The sequence below is a fragment of the Borostomias antarcticus genome (assembly GCF_949987555.1).
Source record: "Borostomias antarcticus genome assembly, chromosome: 16".
NCBI lineage: Eukaryota > Metazoa > Chordata > Actinopteri > Stomiiformes > Stomiidae > Borostomias > Borostomias antarcticus.
In genome coordinates this window covers 18316033-18343779 of record NC_140249.1, presented here as the reverse complement: position 1 = coordinate 18343779, position 27747 = coordinate 18316033, and the positions used below count along the sequence as shown (strand labels likewise).

At 43.4% G+C, this 27747-nt stretch overlaps 1 protein-coding gene across 1 annotated transcript; it reads left to right on the top strand.

The window, feature by feature from the left end:
- Window positions 1-26183, top strand: lamb4 (laminin, beta 4; the record flags this gene model as incomplete). Its single annotated transcript, XM_084451348.1, has 35 exons — window positions 1-192; window positions 4703-4751; window positions 6146-6303; window positions 7557-7692; window positions 8220-8293; window positions 9233-9421; window positions 10055-10118; window positions 10309-10523; window positions 10840-10960; window positions 11214-11402; window positions 11835-11990; window positions 12761-12873; window positions 13018-13097; window positions 13174-13330; window positions 13477-13608; window positions 14559-14744; window positions 15041-15153; window positions 15356-15476; window positions 15759-15939; window positions 16649-16792; window positions 17114-17345; window positions 17681-17838; window positions 17994-18218; window positions 18325-18542; window positions 18953-19049; window positions 19139-19508; window positions 20405-20565; window positions 20760-20953; window positions 21265-21465; window positions 22462-22606; window positions 24665-24872; window positions 25149-25284; window positions 25381-25551; window positions 25687-25840; window positions 26044-26183. 35 exons carry the CDS (start codon window positions 1-3, stop codon window positions 26181-26183), a joined length of 5580 nt encoding a protein of 1859 aa, XP_084307474.1.
- Between the last annotated feature and the right edge of the window lie 1564 nt (window positions 26184-27747).

Below are 27747 nucleotides of genomic sequence, written 5' to 3'. Positions count from 1 at the left end.
ATGTTTGTCCCCAGGGAAATGGCCACCCTGATTGTACACCTTGTGTTCACCATCACCCCTACTGTGAACCAAGGGTCCATAATGGCACCTGCCCTCAGGATCCAGACCCCCCACAGCCCCAACATCCCCGACCAGACGGCCTTGCCTCACACCTCACCTGTCTCAGTCAGGGCCATGCTGGGAACACCCAAGGTCTGTCTGGATGCCATGAAAACCAGGAGGCTGACAACATGTTGACGGTGTCATACACTAGCTGCCAGGGCAATACTGAGTCCCCTGTGCCGACTCAAATAGCAAAACCCCCCAGGCAGAGAGGGGCAACTCAGTTGATACAACTAAGTTCTACAACCAAAGGCCCGGGGACTGAATGAAATTGCTCTCACTGACATGAATGTGTTTTCTCCAAAAATGCAACAATGCATATCTATGTGTATTTTGACATATTCTAGCGCTATGTACCTGTAACATAATTTACATCCCTGCTTGTATAACAGAGATTAATTTGCTTTGTTGAGAGTAGCAATAGACAGCCAAATGTAATCATTCAGAGAATTCAAGTATTTATGAAATTCAAGAAGTTCCATTTCATTTCCATCAAAAATAAATAATAGCCTAGATCATCAACGTAGCAACCAAACCAATATGTGGGGGCAAAGGACATACCTTTAGATAATATAGAGAGTTATATATTATTACTTAATGATTAGTTAATTCCGCCTCCGTTCGCCTCCTCCCAATTTTCGCGCAATGCATGCTGGTCAATTGAGTCTTTCAAAAATAACAGCGTTTGTAACCACCACATTCAGTTTATTGAACTTATTACTAAAAATAATTACATTTTCTGGTTTGGTTTGAGTTCATTGTAAACAAGACACATATTGCATGTGTTTAGAGGCTACAAAATCATAGACTTGAAAATAAAAAATGTTTTAGCTATTAGCTATATTTAATTAATTGACAAAGATCTGGACCAAAGCCACCCAAAGATCTGGACCAAAGCCACCCATCAACTGATGAAAAGGAGTGAGCTACTTCATTTGAACTTGATTGAAGACAAAAATAAAGACAAGGGGGTATTATAACAAAATGTGTGAACTGTTATGCACTGTTGGACATGCAGGTGACAGAGGGAAGATGTGTGCAGGTAGTAGAGGCTTAAACGCCTGAGGCAAGAAACATGACAGGTACGTAGGCCTTATCTCTCTGAGTTTCTATTAGCCTATTCTTTGCTTTTTAGCCTACTTTGAGTTTGATGATCCAGATTTATTTAGGTATTTATTTGACAGTGGTCTTTAAAGTGCGCTATCGGCTGATTAATCGGATATTGTTTTTTTCCTGCTCCAAACTCGTTATTATATCGGCCTTAAATATCCACTATCGGTCGACCTCGATCCTATAACGTTTACATTTTCATTTACAGACACAGATTTAACCATAAAGGATTGATATTCATTCACAGCTTTGCGCTTATCTTACTTACTAACCTGTAAACAGTTGTTTAAATGAGTTGACAGGCCAACCGCAGCTGGTCTCATTCGCATCGGTCAACAGAAAGACTACCAAATGCACGCGCCACACAGACTATAAAGAGTCTTGCCATTCAACGCGGTCTCTTCTGCCCCCTAGTGTCCTGTAGTACTAAACTCAGAAAGGCATAAAGCATAGAGGTACATTCATATACAAATGTGACCACATTTTGTGTCACACCTACCTGAACTACTGGAAAGTGTGTCATGCATTTGGCAAACAGAGGGCAATTATAATATAATAATGTGCTGTGACTGGGATATGGTCCTGTTCCTGTATCAGTGAGTGAACACCCTAGCCTTATGCAGAACATAACCTATACCCTTTACATTAAACAGGACTGTACAGAAACAGTATAACTCTTATAAAATGTGTTGAATTTACAGTATAATGATTTATAAAGATACTTTTTCTTCTACGTTTTCTTACTTTTATGTTAAAATAACTTACTTTTTCGACTATGTTTCCTTACAGATGAATATATTACCACACACTACTCTACTTTAGCTTCTCCAAACCAAACAACACAAAAACCCAAATCTGCTTGACAACGACTACATTGTTAGTTGTTATAAGTGCAAATGTTGCCCATGTCTTACAAAAAGGAATCAAAACATGCAAAACTGTGAACCTGTATTTCTACTCATTCAAATTCAATCAGGACTTTATTTAATCTTTATGCTCCTATTATCCTGTTATTTGGACAAACGTTGTTCCTATATATTACCTACTGTATATAATTCCCATATATTCCAGCCCCATATCTTCAGTGTCTTATTTCGTTACATTTTCCACAGCTCACACACACCCTGGTTGCAGGCCAGGGCATAACAAATCTACTGGCCCAAGACATCATTCTCAGTATGTCTGTCACTGAGAATCTCTCACTAGGCTACTGCACATTGGTGAGCATACTTCTGTAACAACTCTATATGTTCCGTGTCTTTGTCAAGGTAAACCCCTCCGTAGCCTGTCAAACTACTGTAGTCCAGGTAGAAATCAGAGGCAGAGAAATGTGTGTCGGCTTTGAATGAAATCTAATCCTGTTCTTTCCTTCCCCACTCACTCACTCACACACACACACACACACACACACACACACACACACACACACACACACACACACACACACACACACACCCAGAGCCAGAGGCTACGTTTAGCCTACTCTCTCTACATGGTGCTCAGGTGTGCCTTTACATGCTAAGACTCATTATAGCACAGCCAGACACAGTGAGCAGGTAAGCACTAACTCTGGATGCACCACTATGACCTAGCTTTATTCAGATAGTGGAGTTACATTATAAGGAAACGTGTTATGTTTTGGGAGGTTCAGTTGTCAGAAATAAGTATCCTTAGCTACTCAAATGTGTCAGTGTAGTCCACACACAAGTGTTCACTTGAACTACTTGCATGAGAGGATTTCATTTTCTTACAAAACATTTTAAATTCTTTCTTTTTCACTGGGTACATTCATGCAAGTATCTGCAGGTATGAGTGTTTTATTATTTATTTAAGACAAATCTGAAACTGAAGCTAGAGGCAAATCTGGATGTGTGTGCTATTATCAGAGCAGTACATTTTGACACACATTACGTACAGATCTACAGAGTGAATCTAGATTCAGAGTTATATGGCTAAAATAAGAAGATGAAACGTTGGGAATATGAAGTTGTGTAGCTGAGTTAAGAGACCTGGAAGAGACTATCTCTGGTGGATCTGTGATTGATGACTTCTTGCAGTTGACTTACTGCAGCACGCTGTTTGAAGACATACAGAAGGAACAAGGAGAAGCTTACTGCTCACCTCCACTCTCAACAGGTATGAGAAAGCGTTTTTAAGCAATTAATGTATAAATGTGGTGTGCTATTTCTCTGGGCTACTCCTTACTTAGACTACATACTGACTATATTGAACATTTTGTATATCACCATTATGAGTATACACAGTATAATTACTGTATCACAGTATAGCACTATATAATGCAGTCCGGCAATGTGTTTCTATACTGAACTGCCCATACACTGCCCTGTCCATTCTGCCTCTTTTAGAGTTGCAATGAGTACATTTTAGAGTTCATGCAAGTCTACACTACTGTTAATCTCCACACAATTATTTCAAGGGGCCCATACATTCCCATTGAAGTTCATCCATCCCTTGAGGGTTACCTTCCTTGCAGGGAGCTATAGAGTACTTTACATTCCACTCTTCTCGCTAGGGCATATTATTTTGCCGCCTCGGTCGTGCATTTAAGTCCCACAATGGGAATAGGCTCAGATCAGGATCAGATTACTGGGTTTCGCACGTAACTAAAGTTGAAATCTCACATTTCAAGTTACCTGGTAAAATCCTGAAAAACATCACTGTTGAAACGCAGTTCATTAAACTTTGGGGTGTGTGTCATTTTTACTGTACTTACTGGAGTTTTTGTCTTGAATCATGCCAGAGCTGGAGCTGCATTGAGTTTACTTTGCATTGCCTAAACATGCATCTGGATTTCTTGGGGGAGAACATACATTTTGGCTGGGCTTTGGAGAACTGTGGCAACCGCATATGTTTGTCACCCAAAAGGTGACTTTTTACAGTTGCCAAGAAAGAAGCCATTGAAAGTCATGGCATTCACTGTATCAAATCAAATCAAACTTTATTTGTATAGCTGTAGATATGTCCATGAGTGATAGGCATGTCTATAACATTGTTTACGCTGCTGTGGAAACTACTACTGACTAAATGTTCCAAAGTTTAATACATTTCACCTATACTTTATTTTGTTTATAAGTTATATGAAACTACCAAGGTACCATTTAGAACTGAATCCAAGTAGTGATATTATATTCTGCCAACAGAATCTAATGTACTCTGGGGTTGTTTCAATCAATCAATCAAAGCTTTATTTGTATAGTGCATTTCATACCCAGAGGCAACACAATGCGCTTTACAGAGAACAAGGGAGGTGGGCATACGACCCACCTCTACATATTCCAGAGGGAAGCAAAAAAACAGTAATCACCCGGGGGCCAGATAAGTGAGCTGTAAAAATTCCCTGACCCCTCTCAACAAGGCGATCGAGCAAGCTGTTTGGGATACATTGTTTCTGATTATGCAACTAGTCTTCACCTTTCCACATTCTGTTTTTATCCCATCATGCCTCCCTTTCTTGCCCTGTACCATGTAGGTCTACCAGCAGAAGTCCCTGAGGATGGCCTCTGTGTTCCTGCTCTTGTGTAAGTCTCCATTCACCCTTCCTTGGCATTCGTTGGTCTGATGACAGGTAAATAACACTGAATCTGAAAAAACAGATCCATACCAGCTATTTGTCTCTACAAGGACAGGATTAAATTGTCTAGTTTTTGGCAGGAAGCACAATCCCCTTGCCATCCACAGCACTGGAGGCCTCTTTTCATCCGACGTGTGATCACTTGCTGAGCACGAGGATGGAGAATATTTCCACTTGCTGGTACTCGCTCTCTCTAGTTGGCAGAAGACATTTTGTATTTGCATATTTTTCTCAGTGTTTCTAAATGATGAGGACATGATGTGTTAGGACTACGTATAGCCTTTCGCAACTACCATAAATAATTTTGTTAAAAAATGTAATCTTGGACCAGGTTTCTTTTGTGAATTAAAATGTATATGAGTTAGATGGGAAAAAAGGTTAAAATAATAATAATAATAATAATAATAATAAAAATATACAAACCATATCTTGGCATATCTACTGTGAAACGTAACATCATCTTAACTAATTATTTTAAAGTTTCACTAAAATCAGTTGAATCTACTTTGCCTCATTAGAGGCTTAATTAAAGTGTATTGCTCAGTTTCACAACAGGGATTAGTAATTTAGTTAAACTGTTTACTTAGAAAGTAAAAAGAACCAGAACACCTGGTGTTGTATGATTACACTGTCTGGCTATCATCAAAAGCACCAGAGTGTTTAGCGCTGACTTGTAATGCATATAATTATGGCATATTATGTGATAAAGTGACATGTATGAGTAGTGTGTGATAATGAGAAGCATCTTTTTTTTAGTTGAGTTATGAATGGTATTTATGTGATGTATAATGTTAGGATCCATTCCAAAACAAACAGCACCAGAGCTAACAAATATTTTCTTCATAGAGAAAATACCTCAAGAATTGGTTCTGCCAACAGCTATATGATACTGTCTGTCTGTCAGCCTGCTTCTTGGTTCTCCATTAGAGGACATTGAACCCTCTGCTCATCCATCTTCTATTGGCATGAATAACAAGTGTCTTGTAAATTCATAATACATTAATATTTACATGTCTTTAGTTATTTGATTACTTTTTTTTTTAAAGATGTATTTAGGCCTAGCACAGGTCAAGGAAATAATGAAATGACTAAAAGTTTAATTGAATTGAACACCTGAGTTGTCTGCAAGAGACAAGGAAGAGACATGGAGACAAGGAGGAGAGAAATGCAATGTTTTTGAAAAAAACATTTAATTTAAATATTATAATAATAATTAAAACAAATAATAATAATAATAATAATGATAAAGAATATCATCGCAAAAAAAGAAAAAGAAAATATTTTGTTTAGAGAATTAATTTTTACCCTTCACCCTCCCTGTCTTTCATCTTGTCAATCCAGTGCTGGTATCTGCAAGCCTCTCCCAGGAGGAGTGCCAGGGCAACTCCTGTAACCCCCAGCTGGGGGACCTGATGGTGGGCCGGGCCTCTCAGCTCTCTGCCTCCTCCACCTGCGGCCTCCACGGACCTCAGTCCTACTGCATCATCGGATACCTGGAGGTCAGGGGATCCAAATCTCAACAAGGGGATCTGATTACAGAAAAATCATAGCCTATGTCTTATAGTGAGGTGATTTTGTTTAGCTTGGTGGTCCCCCACATTGGCCATATTAGATAGTGTTGTGTTCACACTGAGTCAATCTCCAATAATGATTAAGCTTGTCAGCTAGAGACCCTCTGTCTGGCCTCTCCTAGGGTGGATTTGGTTGTTTGGCTGACTTTCACCAAGTACTCAAAAGCATGCACAACCTGACTAATGGTCATAGTCAAAATAAGCTTGGTGAGATTGCTATTGCATTTACAGAGGAAATAAATGTAGCCTACAGTAAGAAGTCACACATAGGAGGCCTGAATCATAAATCATAAACTTTTTTAAAAACAACTCCTGTGCTCTAAAAGCTGTGATTGACAGCTCCCAGGCTCGCCCAAAAGATGCTTCATACTAAAGGCATGTCCTGATCTGTCACGTTGATAGGATCATTACCTTGGGCTTCCCTTACAGCGTTAAGACTTATTTATGTGCTCCACACTCCCATGAACTTCTGCCTCTCCCTCCCTCTTTCTCCATTTCTCTCCCTCTTTCAGTCTTCTCTCTTTCCCAATCTCTCATTCCCAGCTCTCCCTCATCCTCTCCCCACAGTATGTGTGTGGGTGTGTCCCACTTAAACATTCATTTTGAACTTGGTTTGTTTTGTCTATTGGTATTGATAATAATAATCAATAGTGGTCAAATAACCTATTGACAAATGCATGAAGCAGCATAGGGAAAACGTAATGGTTCATCCTGCATATCTGGGCTATTTTTATGGGATTTTTTGTGGTGTTGGGAAACGCAGGTCCTCACATGCCTGCTACCGCATGATGGAACCTCCATGTACACCTTTGTATGATTCATGTCCATAATGCTAAGAACCAAGCTTTGTTCAGGCTCACCACCCAATTGCGTTGGGGTTGCGGGAACTAATTGCACAACCAAAGTGTGAACCAATTGTTCAAATCTGCATATGTCTTGTGAAACTTCTGTAAAACCACTAAAGGCGTAATCCTACTGTAAATAAGTGTTGATCTACTGAGGTACGAGCTGGTGTGTACAGTAGGTCTATGGGTAATATACTGTAATAGAGGGTAAGATGATAGAATAGCTAGGGGAAATGGAAAATAACTGACCATTGAACAGCAGGAAATATGATGGATTGTGCCTTACTTTAACCACCTTTGAAAAGACGATCAATACTTTGTTTTTGTCTCTCACAGGATGAGCAGAAGTGCTTTACGTGTGACTCCCAGCAGCCCTACAATCTCTACGACAACCCAGACAGCCACCGGATCGAGAACGTCATCACCACCTTCGACCCTGAGCGCAGGATGAAGTGGTGGCAGTCAGAGAATGGTTGGTCTCTTTTTTATTTATTTCTTTTTTTACATATGAAAACTTTGGTCGTATGTCTTATGACATGAAAGGGAGACATAAAAGACACAGGCAATATCTGTTGATTGATTATACAGTAGTTGCTTCCTTGACTCTGGCTCTATGAATTGCTATGTTGTGTATTATGTGCTTTTACATTGTTTTATGTTGAAATGTTACTACTGCTGCTGTTACAGCTTGTGTCTTTAATGCTGCTTAATGTGTTGCTTGAAATTGTATTACTGTTGTTGTTTGATGTTACTATGTTCTAAACATATTACGACTGGCTTGGACAGGGTTCCTTTGAAAAAGAGATTCTAATCTCAACAGAAGTTCCCTGGTTAAATAAAGGTTAAATAAGTAACTAAAAATAATGATGTTGTGTGATACTGTAATAGAAACACTTCTCCACCAGATACATGTCAGTTGAACCATTTGTCTGACGATTTCCTATTAACATGCAGCTCACAGAAATAAACTGACAAGAATGTATACATTCTCCAACACAGGTGTTCAGCAAGTCAGCATTCAGCTGAACCTGGAGACCCTTTTCCAGTTCAGCCACCTGGTCCTCACTTTCAAGGTACAGTAACACCGCTGGGACTAATGCCCTACAGTCCTCTATTATAATGCTCAATCAAACCAATCAATCAAAGCTTTATTTGTATGGCGCATTTCATACCCAGAGGCAACACAATGCGCTTTACAGAGAACAAGGGAGGTGGACATACGACCCACCTCTACATATTCCAGAGGGAAGCAAAAAAACTGTAATCACCCGGGGGCCAGATAAGTGAGCTGTAAAAATTCTTCCCTGACCCCTCTCAACAAGGCGATCGAGCAAGCTCCAGGAGTATGTTTGTCTACCAGCTAAGAACATTTATAAAGCATTACATTACATTAAATTACATTTCAGAGTAAGAGAGGCTAAAAAAGCATCATAGGAGAGACATGGCAAATACTGGTGTGTTTTTGCTATGGCACAGGCCTAAAGCCGGAAGTGGGCTGGTGTATGTCTGTGTGTACATGTGTGTGTGTGTTAACTAAATGCTACGACATCCACAGCAGACACGGGGGTATCTATCGGACTCCGGGAGGTCTGCTGGTGACAGTGGGGCATCCACTGGACCTGGTTAGAAGATAGGAGGGAGAGAGAGAGGCACTAGGGAGAGGGAAGGCAGAACAGGGTAGTAGTAGTAGGTAGTAGCACACAGAGCCATAAGAACCACACAGATATTTAAAACAGGCAACCTGGAGCAAGCTCCTGGAATATATTTGTCTAATGGCTAAGAACATTTATAGAGCAATAAATTACATTAAATGTTTTAAATTAAATGCTGTATTTATCCTCTATAATCTGACTACTCTGCTGACCTGTCACCATCATATGAACAAACCATCAAAGCTAAATTGTGTGTGTTAGTGATGAGGCGATAACAACAGGACAAAACCCCACTCACCCTGTCTTCCCTCGGAATCAGGGTCGTTGACGTTGAGTGATTTTTTTATTTTTTCCCCCCAGAGTTTCCGTCCGGCTGCCATGTTGGTGGAGAGGTCAAAAGACTTCGGGCGGACCTGGAAGGTTTTCCGTTACTTTGCGGAGGACTGCGTCTTTAACTTCCCCTGGGTGTCGTCTAAGCTGCCTGACAGCGTGGATGATGTGGTCTGTGACAGTCGGTACTCGGGGTCAGAGCCATCTACTGACGGGGAGGTGATGATACACACACACACACACACACACACACACACACACACACACACACACACACACACACACACACAGAAACCCATACTTGTGCACTAGTCTGGGGCCATTCACTTTGCTTTTTTAGACCCGGTCTAACTAAGGCAAGTCTACGGCGAGGTTGGAGGATCCATGGAGGTGTATCCTGATGCTCCTAGGAATCAGACGGTGCTCCAAAAAAATCAATTACATTTCTGATGCAAAGCCATTGTAGTGGCTTTTAAGCTGTATACAGCAAGTTTCTTTAAGTACTTCTTTAAATACTTTGTTTGGTATGTCCACTTTTTAATCTATCTTGTAGCGACAACCGGATAGAACCTGATACAAAACCAGATCCCAACCTAATACAAAACCAGATCCAGCCTAATACAAAACTGGATCCAAAGTACCGGATCAGCGTTGGAATAGGTGGGCTCTGGACAGCATCTGAATCTGATAGTTAATGCAAAGCAGGCTCTCTTCCCCCAAGGAGAACCTGGTGACATAAGGTTACACGGTGTGCACTTACAAAGTGACACATGCAATAAGTCACACATGCTATACATAAACTCAGACATACTTGCCACTCATCACCTTATCAAATGTGGAATTTAATCCCAGGTGGTGTTAAAGGCTCTGGACCCGAGTTTTGACATAGAGAACCCCTATGCTCCCCACATTCAAGGTTGGTTCCGGTGACTTTAGTTGGAAGAGAATTACTCAAACACGGAAACATCATATTATATGTATCTATGTTCAAATTAAAATGTAATGAAAATGTGAAATCCTGCCTTCAACACATCTAAGCCCAGTATGTCTCTGACTCTCCCCCGCCACTACGCACCCCCCCGCCACTACGAACCCCGCTCCCTCAGAGCTGATCACCATGACCAACCTGCGGGTCAACTTCACCCGTCTCTTCACGCTGGGCGACACTCTGCTGGGCCGCCGGCGTCGGAACCCACAGGACAAATATTACTACGCCCTCTATGACATGGTGGTACGCGGCAGCTGCTTCTGCAATGGACATGCCAGCCAGTGCATGCCTGTGGACGGAGCCCGGGGGGACGTCTTCAACGAGCCTGGCATGGTGAGGAAGCAGGGGACTGGGTCGTACAGAGAGAATGATGTGGCAGTCAAAAGAAGCGCTAAAGAAGCTTGGGGGAACTTGTACAGTACCAAATATGTCAAGGTCACGGAGAGTTACTGTTTTGATGTCGATGATTTGCCTTATCGTGATGGTGAATGGGAACTTCAAGGTTGGCAGAGAGGATCACAAGCTGGAGAATTAGACAAAAAGCTGGATATTGGACAGCAGTTCATTTGTTCACGGTTTCTACTCTTGACGTATTTGTATCCTCTAATGGCCTTTGGAGAAATATGTGATTCTTATTGTTTTCTCCCAGGTTCATGGTCGCTGTGTGTGCCAACACAACACAGTGGGCACCAACTGTGAGCGATGTCAAGACTTTCACAATGACGCCCCCTGGAGGCCCGGTAGCCAAAACGCGCCACATGTCTGCAGAAGTAGGAGTCTTCTAGCTACTTACCCAGTCACCACCCATTCATTTAAAACTCAAAAGTAATGAAAGCAGACCCACAACTGGCCACCATTTTATCACTGTACTCAGTGCAATTAACCAACAAAGACTTTAATTAAAAAAATTGAATTTCAATCTTCACACTATTATCCTAATAGAATAAGCAGTTTCAACATGGGGTCTGAATCTCAACTTACCATACGATGCTACATTTCTGTCTGTCCCCTCTCCCTCCACAGGGTGTAACTGTCACGGTCACTCCGAGTCCTGCCACTTCGACGTGGCCCGCTACGAGGCCACCGGGGAGGTTAGCGGGGGCGTGTGCGACAACTGTCTCCACGACCGCGTAGGACCCCAGTGCGAGCGATGCAGACCCTACCTCCGCCAGGACCCCCAGCTCTCAGTGGAGGATCCCCAGGGGTGCATCCGTAAGTCCAGTCAAGCAGGGGTTAGCTAGCTCAGCTGGTGGGTCAAATGAGGGGTCAGGGAAGAATTTTTACAGCTCACTTATCTGGCCCCCGGGTGATTACTGTTTTTTTGCTTCCCTCTGGAATGTGTAAGGGTGGGTCATATACCCACCTCCCTTGTTCTCTGTAAAGCGCATTGTGTTGCCTCTGGGTATGAAATGCGCTATACAAATAAAGCTTTGATTGATTGATTGATTGATTGAAATGTATACATCTGACAATATGGTGAAACATAAATAAATATAAATAATAACTTAAAAAATATAAAATTTATTGGAGATGCTGTTGATATTCAAAAGATGCTCACTGCACAGCAACTGAAGATGATAGACAAAATAAAACACTGACTAATATATTTGTTTGTTAATTATTGCTGGTTATCCCCATCGCTAGCTTGTGACTGTGACCCAGCGGGCTCCCTGGACAATGGCCTGTGTGACCCCGTATCGGGGTTCTGTGTCTGTAAGGAGAACGTGGAAGGGGACCGCTGTGACCGCTGTAAATTTGGCTTCTACGGTTTGAGACAGGAAGATCCCTCCGGCTGCCAGAGTAAGGACAAAAACATGAACATATTTCCATATCATAAGATTACTTCATGTGTCACTCATATCATGGTTATGACAATGTCATGACAGTGTCATGTCAGTCTTATGCATAAGACTGACATGACACTGTCACGAAGCTAAGGGACGTGCATAAGACTTGACATGACACTTTTTTTGCACACGTGTGCAAAGCAAAACCGCACACATGCATGAATCATGCCCACAACAGGGCTCAAAACTGTGACCAAAATGGTTGCATAATGCAACCATTATTTTTGAGATTGTGCAAGTTCAAATTTACTGCGGTCGCATTTGTGCAGGTGCATGATGTTCAAGGCTGTTTTGATGCACGCACAAATGTGCGCATGCACTATATTTCCATATCATAAGATGTCACATCTTATGATATGAAACATAATGACTGTGATTGTCTGTCTTTTATGTGGATCTCAGGAAGAATAGTATCTACTATGGTGATGACTAATGGGGATCCGATTAAATAAATAAACAAACAAACAAACAAACAAACAAAGTGTCAGGTCAGTCCTTTGCACACCCCTTCAAATAAAGTGTTACCCATTACTCAAATGACTGTATTCAGAAGGTGCATGGACCATTAAATGACAACATGATTTTACTTTTGCATACTTGTGTAGTAACAATTTTAGCTAGAGAAACCTTTAATCTTAAAACCATTCAGTAATGTAAACAGAATGCAAAAATATTCAAGAGAATTGTCTGCTGTCTGTCTGTCTATGTGTTTCTTATGTTCAGTGTGCAGGTGTAACTTCCTGGGTAGTGTCCTGACACCCTACCCTTGTGACCAGGTGACAGGGGAGTGTGTGTGTCAGGGTCTGGCCACTGGACCCCTGTGTGACCAGTGTGTGGTAGGTCACATCTTTCAACACTGGTCACGCCATCTAATTCTCTGTCCAAGCAGATGGGATAGAAAGAAAATACATTGTAGAGTTTGCAGTTACGAATGTTTTTGCCAGTAATGGTTGTTGTGACAAACCTCTCCCTTCCTCTAGGCAGGGTACTGGGGCCTGGGAAACACTGTACACAGCTGTACGCCCTGTGACTGTGACATAGGAGGAACCTACAGCAGCACGTATGTCACACAACAAGAGTGTTACTGGAAACACAATATTGCTTTTGCTTTTGGTGACACTATGTCGTATGCACAGGTGTTCGTCACAGGATGGCCAGTGTCAGTGCTTGCCCAACATGCAGGGGCGGAGGTGTAGTGATCCGGCGCATGGCCACTTCCTGGCCCCCCTGGACTACTTCCTGTTCGAGGCTGAGAACGCCGCTCCACTGGATCGTGAGACCTCTTCCTCTCTGGTTAGTGGCTAGTATAGGAAATGTTGGTCTCTAACATCGGAGGCAATGGCTTGGTGTAGTTTCTGTGGTACATGTGTGTGTGTGTGTGTGTGTGTCTGTGTGTCTGTGTGTGTGTGTCTGCTGTGTGTGTGTTGTCCCTCTCCCAGCTGAACCCCCCTGTCCTGCCAAAGTGTGAGAAGTACTACAGAGAACAGGGCTACGACTTCAAGCTCAGCAATGGCAGGTTTGTTCTCATCAGGAGAACTAGGAGAGGAGCCCGCATGAGAAGACAAGGCCAGGTAGGAACACAAGACCCCTCTGTGTGCATCCTGTTGAAAAAAAAAAATCAAAAAGATTTTGTCTGTTTTTTTTTCTTTTTAAGTGGTGCAGCTGTGTGAGACACGTGTATCTTTAGAACAAATCAGGAGTCACCAATACCGTTGCACACGAGCACTAGAAGGCAGGCATGAGGAAAGCATGGCCGGTTTCAGACAGCTCTATCTCAAGAAGTATAAATGTCTAAGCTTAGATATTTACACCATAGGAATCCTGGGAACCAGATGAACATTTTGGTATATAATATGTCCATGTAGCTTAAAAACATTAGGAGTGGCAACAAGTTAAAAAACTGGTATGAATTTGAAACTCAAGCAGCTTAAAGGCTAGAGTGGAGCGCCATTCGTTTCAATGGGGAGCATGGTTGTCAAAGAAATGGTCATAACTCAAAATAAATAAACAACTTTAATAATAACTTTGTACGAATCAGCAGAATCGTGTGAACATTTTGATGTATAATATGTGTTTGTTGTATTAAAACTATAGGAGTGCTGTCAGTTTACAAAATGTTTAAAAAAAAAATCAAATCACCAACTGCCACTACTCTAAAGGCCCATTCATACTCTACGGAAGCTACGCTAGTGCGAGATACGCAGGCTACACAAGGCTACATGAGGTGACGTTGACGCGTCCTTGCATAGCAACGTACAGTATGTCATGCCACAATTTTAACTTTATGTGAGCGCAAGTGCAATTTCATGCGAACAGTTAGGGGCGCTAAATTTATACTTCCACGTTGAATCTACGGCGTAGTCTGCATAGCCCTCGTTCCCTACGCCGTAGCCTACGCCATACCGTAACTTGACGCGCACTTCCCCAAAAATGTAACTACGCGGTGCAGCGACGCAGACCGCAACAACTGTGATTGGTCCACTTGGTAGTAGAGGCTGTGATTGTGCTTCTGTTCCTTCAGAGTTCCATTCCCCTGGACCCAGGCTCAGCCCTGCAGATCATGCCCCGTGAGAGGACGCCTGATGCGCCAATCACCTGGACCGGACCGGGATTTGTCAGGGTACTGGATGGGGCGGGGCTTAGGTTCACAGTTGCGACCCTCCCCGTCTCTCTTGACTACCAGCTAGTCATTCGCTATGAACCAGAGGTGAGTGTCACCACGGTGACAGAATCATAGTGTACGATGTTTGACAGCAGTCATTGGTCATAGCTATGTTTGAGCAATATATTTTTAATAAGCACAATATACAGATGCCAATACATATGTGGTCTCTTCTGCACTTGTATATCTTTGTGCATGTTTAAGAACACATGTTGTGCTCAGTGAGTATGAAGTACAGGGGTTGACACACACCCAATAATGGTTAATGGTTCTTCATCAAATGTATGGGAGCCAGTAGAGTGCTACTGTCATCATGTGAGTCACTGTTGAGCGTTTTTCAGTCTCCAGACGATTGGATTGCCTCTGTCAACATTGTGCCCCTGTCGGCTGGAGACAGCGGCTGTACCAGTGACCCCACAGGAATCAAAACACTCACCTTACCGGGGGCTAGCAGGTTGGACACAACCGCCTAGATCTGCTAAACATAATATATGATCAACAAAATCATGAATGGAATGGAACCCTCTTGAATATTTTCATAACTAAATTTCCCCCTGGGAGGATCAATAAAGTCTGATCTTATCAAACCATCCATTGATGTGATTTGGAATACCCCTGCACCTGTTGCACCCACTAACAGAGTGTCTGTTCCCTAGGGTTGCCATTTTAGATACACCCGTGTGTCTGAACCATGAAGGGAGATACTACATAGACATCACCTTTGGGAAGAAGCCCAACTCGGATCCTACTTCCAGCTCACACACGCTCATCGACTCAGTAAGAATATCATTGTTTAGAATATCGTTGTTTCAGTTGTTTAAATATGCATTGATTTGTTATTGTTATATCTATACTGTATCCAACTAAATAGCAATACAATGTTAACAATAGAATTAATACTACTTTGTATGATTTTTCAAAATGGATCACATCATTCAATGGACAAATACAACTGAAGTTACATAAGTTTGACGTATTTGTGAAATCAAAGTGAAGAATGTGAGCTAGTATCTGGTCTTATTTGCTAACTAAACCGAGCATCCCTCCCTGCTATTCCAGATGGGCCTGGTGCCTAAGATGGAGTCTGTGCAGGACTTCTGTTCCCAGAGTGACCTGGACTCCTTCAGGCGGTTCCGTTGTGTGGAGCTGGCCTCTCAGGTGGGCCAACAGGAGATCCTGCCCGATGTGTGTGAGGGCCTCATCGGGAGCTTGTCTGCCCGCATCCACAACGGAGCCATGCGTAAGTAGTCCTCCAATCATATCGGACGATTTGCACACTGAAAATTGTTTGGATTCCGCCCCTATTACGTGCATCCAATCAGAAAGAAATCGCAGCAGCGATTTGTGCTCTGCATCCATTTCCTCACAAAGCTGCTCAAAGGGTTGAGCGTTAAGGGCGTGGGCTTTGATGTGATTGATAACTTTAATAACTTCATTCAATAAGGTGTATTTATTTTATCCTAATCCTCCCGCGTCCCAGTAGTGAATGGTGCGCGGCCTGGTAGCGGTGGCTGGTGACTGCTGGTTTAGATAGATATGGTAAATGGTAAATGGACTGCACTTATATAGCGCTTTTCCACCTTAGCGGCACTCAAAGCGCTTTACAATGGCCTCTCATTCACCCATTCACACACCAATGGCGGCAGCTGCCATGCAAGGGGCTAACCTGCTCATTGGGAGCAATTTGGGGTTAGGTGTCTTGCTCAAGGACACTTCGACCCGCTCTACCAACTGAGCTACAGCCGCCCCAGATAGCCAGGAGGACATGACGCCACGGGGTGCACACCCCCTATAACCAACTCAATATACATGCCAGTAGATCTCTCAGCATTAGATCACTCTTCAGTATGAATACCTACCCTTTTAACGTGGATGGCTGCTTGACTGTGTGTGTGTGTGTGTGTGTGTGTTAACATGTAGTTGTGTAATCTGAGGACCTTTGTCTCCAGCCTGCAGGTGTAACCTACAGGGCTCTCTCGGCCCCTCCTGCAGTAAGTTTGGGGGGCTCTGCGAGTGTAAGCCGAATGTGATTGGACGGTGCTGTGACTCCTGCGCCCCCCTGACCTTCGGCTTTGGACCCAACGGCTGCACGCGTATGTTACCACGACAACAGCTCTCTCTGGCTACTTACCTTATAATGATACGGTGTAAAGTTATATGTATATTTTGCTGTGGTCATTTGACTACTGAAAATGTAGTTGAGTTAAGTGGCACATGTGGTTCCCAGGAACATTGCAATTAAGGTACTGTAGTTGCTAGGTAGTGTCTTGATATCTCAAAAAGCTGATTTAAAATGACTTTGCATGAAACCGTGTTTTAACCGTGTTAAAAGAAACAAAATAAGAAATATAGGGGTGGGGGGGGTAGTGCAATAAGACACACCCTAACCCTCCCCCTCTGCTCCCTCTCACCAGCATGTGAGTGTGATTCCCAAGGATCGGTGTCAGAGCTGTGTGATCAGGTAAGGGGTCAGTGTCCGTGTCGGCGGGAGGTGTCGGGCCGGCGCTGCGACCGCTGCCAGCCGGGGTACTACGGCTTCCCCCTGTGCCGGCCCTGCCAGTGTAACGGGCTGGCCGAGCTGTGTGACGCAGACACCGGGGTTTGTAGAGACTGTAGGGGACACTCCACCGGAGATCACTGTGAGAGGTAGGAGGGCATGAAGGTGGTGAATATAATTAATGAGTACCACCATTCATCCTTTTTTCCATTCATTCAGCCATTTAATGATTTCATTCAAAAGTCATTTTCTATCACTCCCTGGTGCACCACGTCTGAGTCAGTAATTGCATAGCTTAACTATTACATTTTTATAATGTTTTTATAATTCATTCAGCATATCGTCCACATACACATACATCACTCCACCCATAGTCTATTAGTCATGACATCATTCTCAGGTTGCACAGTGACAGCATAAGACTAAGCTATGATCTGGCACATAGTGACAGATCTAATATCTGATTTCTGTTGCCATGTTCCAGGTGTGTGGAGGGCTTCTATGGCGACCCTGTCGCCAGGGAGACCTGTGAGCCATGCCTTTGTCCGGACACTCAGGGCAGTGGCCGTTTTTTTGCCACTTCCTGTTCCAAGGACCCAGAGTCCAGGAGTCTGACCTGTAATTGCCTGAGTAAACACACAGGTAGGCGTTAGCGTGTGTGTCCGTGCGCACGTGTGTATCTGTGTCCATTTGTATCTGTGCATCTTTTTAAGAGCTGATGATTCAAATCCGAGTTCTGAATATCACCTGGTACCCCCCCCCCCACACACACACACACACCCTTCCTCAACCCTCAGGCCCACGCTGCGACTCCTGCGCCTCCGGTTTCTATGGCAACCTGACGGTGGCCGGTTCCCGGTGCGAGGAGTGTCCGTGTAACAACAACATCGACCCGGACGACAGTGCGGCCTGTGACTCCCTGACGGGCGAGTGTCTGCGCTGTCTCCACCACACCCAGGGCCCACGCTGCCAGAACTGCAGGCTGGGTTACTATGGCGATGCGGTAGCGCAGGACTGCAAAGGTACATCTGAGTCACATTCGAGACATTTGACATCCCCTTTTATTACAAGTAGCCTTGAGTAAAAAACCCGTATGTTAAATACTTAAGTCTTTTACTTTTGTTCTAGAGTGCTCATGCGACCCCCGGGGTACGGAGGTCACCCAGTGCCCGCTGGGAAGCCCGTGTTTCTGCAACTCTCAGACAGGGCAGTGCCCATGTCGGCCTGGCGCGATGGGTGAGCTGTGCGATGAGTGTGACAACGGCTACTGGAACATTAAGGGGCCGTCGGGATGCCAACCATGCAACTGTGACCCCGCCAACTCTCTCAACAACATATGTGACAAGGCAAGGATTCACTGTTCTCGTGGACTTGCCTTCATGTTGAGTAATTTAGTTTTTTTCCCAAACCAGTTACCTTACCGGATATTTTGTGTACTTATGTGATTCCCATAATTAATAGGTAAACTATGTTGAAGGGGTCATATCCCTATGCTCACCAGTCATATGAAAGTCCATGCATGGCAGTATATGGCGTTTTGTCAGCCTGTCAGTGATCCATCAACAGACTGGCTGATGTACACGCATGATGAACAACTAATATCTCTATTGACGCCTGCGCTCTGCGACAGCGACAACATCAGCGAGTTTCTGTATCCACTGTGACTCTCTAGGTCAGCGGTCAGTGAGTTTCTGTATCCACTGTGACTCTCTAGGTCACCGGTCAGTGAGTTTCTGTATCCACTGTGACTCTCTAGGTCACCGGCCAGTGCCTGTGCCGTAGCGAGTTTGGAGGCAGACAGTGTGACGAGTGTGGGGAGAATCACTTTGGGAACCCTGACCTGCAGTGCATCTGTGAGTCATGACAAGGCGAAAACAGTAGCATAACCGCAACCAAAAACATAACGATCGATAACATTTTTCCTTCCCTGTCTCATCCCAAGCCTGTGACTGTAACATGGAGGGCACAGAGCGGCCGGCTTGCGACCCTTACACTGGCGAGTGCCTATGCCGCATCGGGGTGATGGGCATCTTCTGTGACGAGTGTGCCCCCGGTTACAACTCGGCCTTCCCCGACTGCTCCCCATGTCACCCCTGTTCCGTCCTGTGGACCGAGAACGTCACCGACGTCCACCGCGCCGCCCAGCGGATGCGTACGTTCATCCCTCGCCACGGCGACCTCCTCGAGCCCGCCTACAAGCGCCGGTGGCAACGCATGCTGGAGATGCACTCCCGTCTTGATTGGCTGGTGAACCTGACGGGGCGGGCCCTGCCACAGGCCCAGAAGGTGGAGAAGCTGTGTCAGACGATCTCGTAAGTAAACATCGCATCATTTCTCGCACAGAAACAATCAGTACAAGTGCACTGTAAACATGTTGTCCCCATCATCAAGTAATCTGGACACTGATTGGCCAGGCCACTCTGTGGCCGAGCACAAACACATTTTTATGAAGCATTCCCAGACTGATTTGTGTAGTAGAGAAGCAGAATGTGAGTAGCCTCGGGAGACCATCCTGATCTCACGAGCTCACTTTCAGTTTCTCTCCACACATCAGTCTGGACTTCCATCTATCTAGAATGATTTTCAGAGATTGTATTTGCAACCGGGCCAATCAGGGACTGTGTCCTAACTCATAGAATCCCCCCCCCCCCCCCCCCAAAAAAAAAGAGGCACCAGATAGAATCAGGCCCCGGAGCTTTCCCTGGCTTTCCATGCTGGAGGGCAGCAGCGAACTCCTCCGGTGTGAATTCGTTGGAGATGCTACTGCTGCTAGGAGTTGTAGCCTTCCAGAGGTCAAACACTGTGAGGGAGACACCAGAAATAGGGCTAAATGTCCAAAATAGCACCAGGGCTCAACAATAACGGTTGCCCGATGGCCCGGGCCAGTAAACAGCTACGTCGGGCATGTAAAAATATAAGTCACTGGCCCAATTGGGCCAGTGGCATTTTTTCAATGCTCAGCGTGTTTAAAAAAAAAAAAAAAAAGAGACGTGTACACAGCGTAGTTTACTTTGAACATAAAAAGGTTTTTTGCCTGATTTGATTTGAATGTGCCATTCCGCCAATCAAGATTGACTAGCACCTACAGAGTATGTGATGTGTAGTGGTGAATCTTTGTCTAGACACTGATTTCTCCTCAGTGAAAGAGTAAAGGGATGCAATCTGAATCTCCTGTGTGGAATAAATATGTTTCCATTGTTCCTTGTAGTAAGCTGAAAGACTCCATCGACCCCAGCAAGATTATCATTGACCCTTCCACACTGTTGGATTCCCAAATTAACAACATCCGTCACGAGTTCAACAAGCTTATGAATGATTTGAGGGACAAACTCACTGATGAACCAGTGGTTGACCCAGACGACCTGGAGGGTATGACTTTTATTTTATACATTGTTCAACATACAAAAGAGGAACAAGTTTTGCCATTTTGGCTTCAGTCATCTTAAAACATATCATTGATAAAAGCTCAAATTACATTTGGGCACGAACAGTAATCCTTTCGGATGTCATGGTCATGTCATGTGTGGCTCACATGTGGGGACTGTTTTTTGCCGTTTACCCAGAGGCCCTGAATGAGATCAAGAGGCTCCATAAAGAGTACATGGCTGATGAGAAGAGGGTGAAGGGGGCTGAGAAGGCCCTGGAGGACTCCATGGACACCCGTCGGGAGGTGAAGAACAAGCTGACCAGCCAGGATCACATGGGCCAGCTGGGGAAGAAGGTCAAAGCTCTGAGTGTAGCGAGGCTCAATGAAAATGTGAGTGATGTATTTATTATAAAGAGTATTTCATCTACTTAGTTATTCTACTGTATCACACCTACCTACAGCTGCTGGCCTCAGAATTTAGACCTGGGACACAATGTCCGATTTTCTTTCCATCATTTCCTGATTGATTGTTTCCTACAGTAAGTAATTGATTCATTTCCAGAATTGTTTTGCCAATTGATCAGGGGGTTAACTGAGGTTACCTGGTTTTCCATATCTACAGCAGCTGCTGACCCTTGATTATTTTTGTCAAGGAAATTTCTGAAGAAAAAGGGTGATTATCTTATCAATGTTCTGTTTAGATCTGCGGAGCAGGTCATGTGGAATGTTCCAAATCACAGTGTGGGGGTGCACTGTGTCGTGACATCTTGGGACAGCGGGAATGTGGAGGACCCACCTGCAAGGGTAGCGTCCCCATGAGCCAGAATGCCACGGAAACGTCAGAGCAAGTGGAGAATGACATCATCGACCTTCTCCACAAACTGCGTAACTCCAAGATTAAGGCAAGTTTTCCAAGCATGCTACATCATAAGATAAATTAAATAATCCCCGCGGGGATTTGTGCGTTACAGCAGCGAGAATGTACAGAATAGATCATGTATAATATATGTAATCTATATAATCTGTATAAATATGTATAATTATGTATAATAATATTATTGTAAAACCCCGGGCAGGGGGTACGGTGGAGCACAGCAAGGCGGTTGAGTCGGGCAGCTAGTGTGCACTTTTACACATTTATTATGACAAACTCAAAAGGTAAAAACAAAAAGGTTTCTTTTTGAATTAATATGATACACTTCTAGTACTAATCTATGAGACACCTAACATGTAAAACAATGAGTAAACAAGCCAGGAATCTTTTCTTTTATCTAAACTTTGGATTTGAAACGTAGAAGTGTCCCTCGGTAGAATAGACTATAGCCTACTTTTACTGAAATACATAGCATACTACTTTCAGTCTTCCTAGCAATGGGAAAAACAACTTATAATGAGTACTACTATGTGAGCTCTAACCAGCTCATGTGGTTGATGACGCTGGTCAAGCTAAAAAGGCCCCTGGCTAGAATGGACTGTGCCTACACTGAGACACTCACAGGTTTTTGTGTAGAAAGCAACGACGGATGAGCGCCGTTTCAATAGCCAACAAGTCCATGCACCTGTATGGTCAAATGTCCCATAATGGATGTCGAAATACAGACATATCATACTAATGTCACATCATGTGTCTCAATGATTGACCAAAGTAAGCTTTCTACAAACTATGGTAGAGTGAGTAAGAGGACAATAACGTCTCCATCTAGTGGGCAAACAAGTCATTGCACCTGTATGGTCAACAGGTGCAAGGACTTCAACAACATTATGGGTAGGTTGTAAATGAGGCTCTCTGTCCCAAATTCCGAACTATCCTTTTAATGCTTCTTTAAGAAGAAGATCCTGGGTTTCTCTCTACTCACTAAATCAGTTTCCTGTCTAAATCTTAATTCTTTTTGTCTCAGATAAACCAGGCCAAACAGATGACCCAGGACACCCAGGACCATGCAGAGAGACTGAAGAGGAAGATCAGTGACAGCAAGGAGAAGTTTGAGAAGGAGAAGAATGAAACTAAAGACCTCATCAAGCGTGTCAAATACTACCTCATGGGTAAGTGTGGCATCGATTTGAACATCACTTCAGATTAGGCTTTTGTCCACATAATGCCTTTTTCTGGCAGAAACCCGATGGGGAGAGCTTCGTCCCAGTGCCCTGCAGCGCGTCATCAAACGTGACATAGTAGGCTAGTGGTATCCAAAACTATTGAGCTATAAAAATAACTGGAGACGGCAATAAAAATGGCGTTGCATTCGTTCTAATGGAAGTTGCTCACCCAGCGCATGAAGCCAGCTTGCGTAGTGGCCAAGCTTGGTATTGCAAGTGCTGGTGTCAGAAAGACAATTTCCCATAGAGACCCAGAGAAAAAGAAAGGGCTGGGAAAGGAAACAAAAATATTTCTGTCTGTCACTCAAAGTCAAAAACAACTCTTATAATTATCAAGTTTTAAACCATTGGGCCCATTTTTATTTAGAAGCCACGAGGAGCCGTATAAACCAGGTAGCAGCTGGCTTATGTGTACGCACCTCGGGAACGCTCGATCCGCTCTGATTGCTCCCTGCTTCCGCTTTCACTGAAATAACGTCAGCACAGACCACGGACCTATTCCTTATATTCTACGAGAGGGTTAATGAAGCCAGCCAAGGAAAGATATGACCAGGTGATACAAGATGAATATGTCTCCAGCCAATACTTGGAAGCCTCCAATACTTTCCATACGTCTTGGTGTAACTGAGTGAATCGGGAGTCCTCGTAAACCCTTGTGGAGTGAGTGTAGTCCTCCAAGTTAGTGGGGATTTAAGGAAATACATCCATATGCAGCATCACACATGTTGTCGCCTATTAGCCTTCCTGATGCGTTGTCCTTGTAGCTTGGCTTATGTCTGAAAAACCTCTCAAGCTACGCACCAGAATCAGAACACAGGAACAACATTAGAACTGGGGATGAACTCTGTGGCAAGCTGGTCATAATGTCAGTGCACAGAGATGTTGGTGTGGAGAAGCGTCATAGGGCAGGCCATCTTGAAAAGGCTTCTAAAACATGAAACCTTCTGGATGTATTTCCTTAAGTCCCCCATCTGATATAAAATCTTTTTTGTGATGTCGTACCTATAGCCTAATATATATAGGCTGCCTGTCTACTTGCCGTGTGAGTCATTTTGCCTGAAGTCCCTGTGTGTGTGTGTGTGTGTGTGTGTGTGTGTGTGTGTGTGTGTGTGTGTGTGTGTGTGTTTGGTCATTGTACGTTGAACATTGCTCATCTAATAAATTATTGGGAGCTACAGTATATAGATCTAAATGTATCCTTTTCTCTTAGAGTCCTATTTTTCATTTCCAGGCTAACGTTACTCTAGTCCTTCTTTAGGGTGGACACATTTTTTTTCAACCGTTTTTCCACATTATAATAGGCCTATGTAATCTGACATCTAGTTTACTAACCAGAAATCAGAATTACACTATCTTGAATACTTTTCCTTATATGATTACGCATTTTAGATTCCTTTTTCACCACATTCCACCAAAGGAGCCGACACCACGTGACTCCACACTGTTCCATGGATGTGGGCTAAAAGAATGTTGACACGATTTTTCATTGCACTCTAGTTCTTAAATCAGCACCTTACAAACCAGTCTAGTCTACCACAGACATTGTTGTAGTCATTGCCATATGGTTATAGGAAGGGTGTGATTTGGAGGGGATTTCCATGTATCCGCTTTTGATTACCCCCTCTCTGATCATTATTGTTTGGCTCCGGGGGGGTTACGTTTTATCACCCTTCTGGTCATCTGTAACAGATGTTCATTCTAGTACTAAATTAAATACATGGATTTCGCCCACAGATGGTGCAGTTCCTTCAAAATAGGTCAACATGCTGTAAGCGCTGTCGCTACCAGATTTGGAATTTGGAACATTACAAAATCACTTGAAATGCTTCCTTTCCTTTAGAGGAGTTTTTTCACCCCAATAGATTACAGTCTACGTTATGATTTTTTGTGGTATAATAAGCATAAAACAAACACTGGGGAGTCCCAATTAGTCTGCTCTTACTCACTTCAATCACCTCCTATCAACTTGACCCCATGACTTATGTAGATGTTTCTGATCATCAGATGAGATGGTGGAACCAGAGGACATAGAGAAGATGGCCAGGGCCGTGCTAGCCATCCAGCTACCGGGCTCACCAGACAAGATCCGCTCCATGATCCAGAACATCAGGGGTTCGTTGTCTAACTTCTCCAACTTCCAGGAGGATCTGAAAAGCCTGGAGGACCACGCCAAAACTGTCCAGGATCTTCTGAAGAAAGCCTTGGATATCAAGTTAGACAGCATACATGCTACAATTTCGCAACATGCTAGTTAGCTTATGCTTTCATGCTGACTTCATGCTAGCTTCTGCTTTGCTGCTGTTTCTTCATAAACACTTGCTGTATTTCTAAAGAAGGTTTTGTGTTTTTATATTTAGGAATCAGCTTAGATGCATTCATTCATTCATCTATTTATTTATTTATTTATTTATTGAGAATAGGCTTTAGGCTTTCTGAATGAGAAAGGTCATAAGAATATTCTAAAGCGATGTTGGTGACACATTTCCAGGGACAGAACCAAGACCATTGATGTGACGAAGATAAAGAATGCCATGGACGATGCCAAGAGGGCTCAGGATGAGGCCAGAAAAGACCTGAATGACACTAAGGACAGCAAAGACATGGCTAAAACTCTGATCAAAGAGGTATCGGCTCTATCTGTCCATTGATCCATCTGTCCACAGATTAATCTGTCTGTCCGCATGTTTCTTTATTTAATGCATGTTCATTGTGATCAACAGATTGAGAAGAAACTGAATGACACTGAGGGAAGGTTGATGGGCACTCGACTTCAGGACTTACCACAGGAGATAGAGACTCTGAAGAATAAAATGGAGATGAACCGAAAGCAGGCAGAAGAGGCAAAAGAAACTGCAAATGCAGCTCTAGCTAATGCCACACATGCTGAAACTGTAAGTTATGTCTAAACTGTTTCCCTCTGTGACAAACCAGTGTTTTGAAGCCCTTAAAGTAAATTCCCAAGAATATAGTCATGTTTCTGAATGTTATTGTCTTTTTTTTTTTTTTTCTGACTGGTGGCTCAACAGGAAATGAAAGAAGTGAAACAGTTGTTTGACCAATTAACGGAGCAAGACTCAAACAAGGACCTTCAGGGCATGGCCAAGGAACGTCTGAAAAACATAACCATGGAGGCCAAGAAAATAAAGAATGACATTGAAGATAAAATTCAAAAAATAGAAGGTCCGGTATTATTAAGCAGTATTGACATCACCCCCTTTGTGTCACTTCCTGCCTCCAATCTCCTCTCCACTCTCTCCTCTTGACTTTCTCTTCTCATTGTTCTGCCATTCAAGCCTCCATGGTCTGAACTAATACATATGAAACACAGGATGCACTGTGCCTTTCAGATACATGCTCATTGTTTCCTTTGTCTCTGTTGGCAGATTTGGAAAAAAAGATCCAAGACTTCATCAAGAGCAAAATTGACAAAGCCCAGGAGGTAGCCATGATGCTGGAGACAGTGGAGGCACTCCGCCGGGAGATTTCCAGGCGTGTTGACGGCTACATTAACTGCACCTCCTAAGGCTTCAGTGGATGGGTTTTATAACAGCTGAATACAGGACTCAAGTACTTCCTATATTGGCAGCAAAGCATCTGCTATACAACATGACAGTGAATTTTTACAAAGGTATGCATCACAGAGAGGGTGAAAGAAAAATTATTTCACATAAAATATTGATAATGCCAATTCCACAGCTATCTGAGCTTTCTGTTCATGGAGTGAGTGGGTGGGTTGTTTCATGCTTTGAATTTCTATATTATATTTTACAAATATTGTTTATGATATCATTACTTTACATGACTTAGATGCTTAAATAGGATTTGTGTCTGGAACCAGGACCTATTTTATGTCTAACATGTGCTCACTAGACTATAAAGGTTTGGACATAAAAACCTGTACATGTCCTTTCATGTACATTATGCCCTTAAATGTTAACTGATTCACCATATTCCCACGAATGCAGTTGGAGTATTTCCAACTACCTCTTAAGAGTGTGGTTCTCCGTATGACCACATGAGGGCGTTTGGTGACCAATGTAAAATTGATTTAACCTAAGACTTGGCTCCTTTGGTCCCCTTTTTTACCTGATAGGGATTCACAGGAATACTGCAAATCTAATAAAATGTTGAATAGGATACACATTTTATAGGATCTAGTAAAGTTATATGACATTTGGAAAGCTTTCAAACATTTCTTTTTGACCCCAGAACTTGTCTTCTTTGTCTCTGAACGACTGTCCCACCTATCTTTGTCCTGCGCTCCATGTTCTGGACTTAAATTAGACCTCTCTGTAGGGGCCTGTGTCCTTTATGTCCCTCTGTTGAATTGACCCTTTCTATAGCTTACCAAAGTTTGTTGTTACCACTTAAACAATGGCTCCCCCAAGCCCAGCCCTGGGAATGCAACAAGATTAAACAGACTATCAGGAATGTAATGAGCCCCCTGCTGTGTTTGGAATGTGTGCATTTGTCACCACTGTGCCTCTCAAATATTCTTTTGTGTAGACGGCCATTAAATGATCAATGTCTGTGCAGTTTGTAACTGGGTGGTGATAACCTCAATGTTCTCCAAAGCTGTTCACACCTCGACACACACACTCTTTCTGTAGTTATCTTTCTACTAGACTCACAAGTCAGCCTCTAAACACTGCGCTCAACTTCAGTGGCGGAGAGATCTGGAAAGTCTGGCACCACGAGATCTTTCCACAGACAGCGTCACATACTGACTACACACCTGTGGGAGCATCTGATTCCCGCTGCCATTGCCACTCACATTGTACAACCAAACCCTTTCCTGAGGATAAAACACACTCCCTCCCTCTCCCCATCCACCCCCCCACCCCCCCCCCCCACACACACACACACACTTTCCAACCCACTGCTCATTCTAGCTGTGGGAACAGGATAATGGACTTTCTGTTTAGCTGTTATGGTTACAGTAGGTGCATGTTTGTTGGGTTTCAGTGATATACAGCAGGCTCAATACCACTAGCAACATCAAAGTAGCCCTAGTTCAGTGTGTGGTCTCACAGTTTCACATTGTGTGACTGTGACAAATTGATCCCATATTGTCTTGGGCAGTTAGA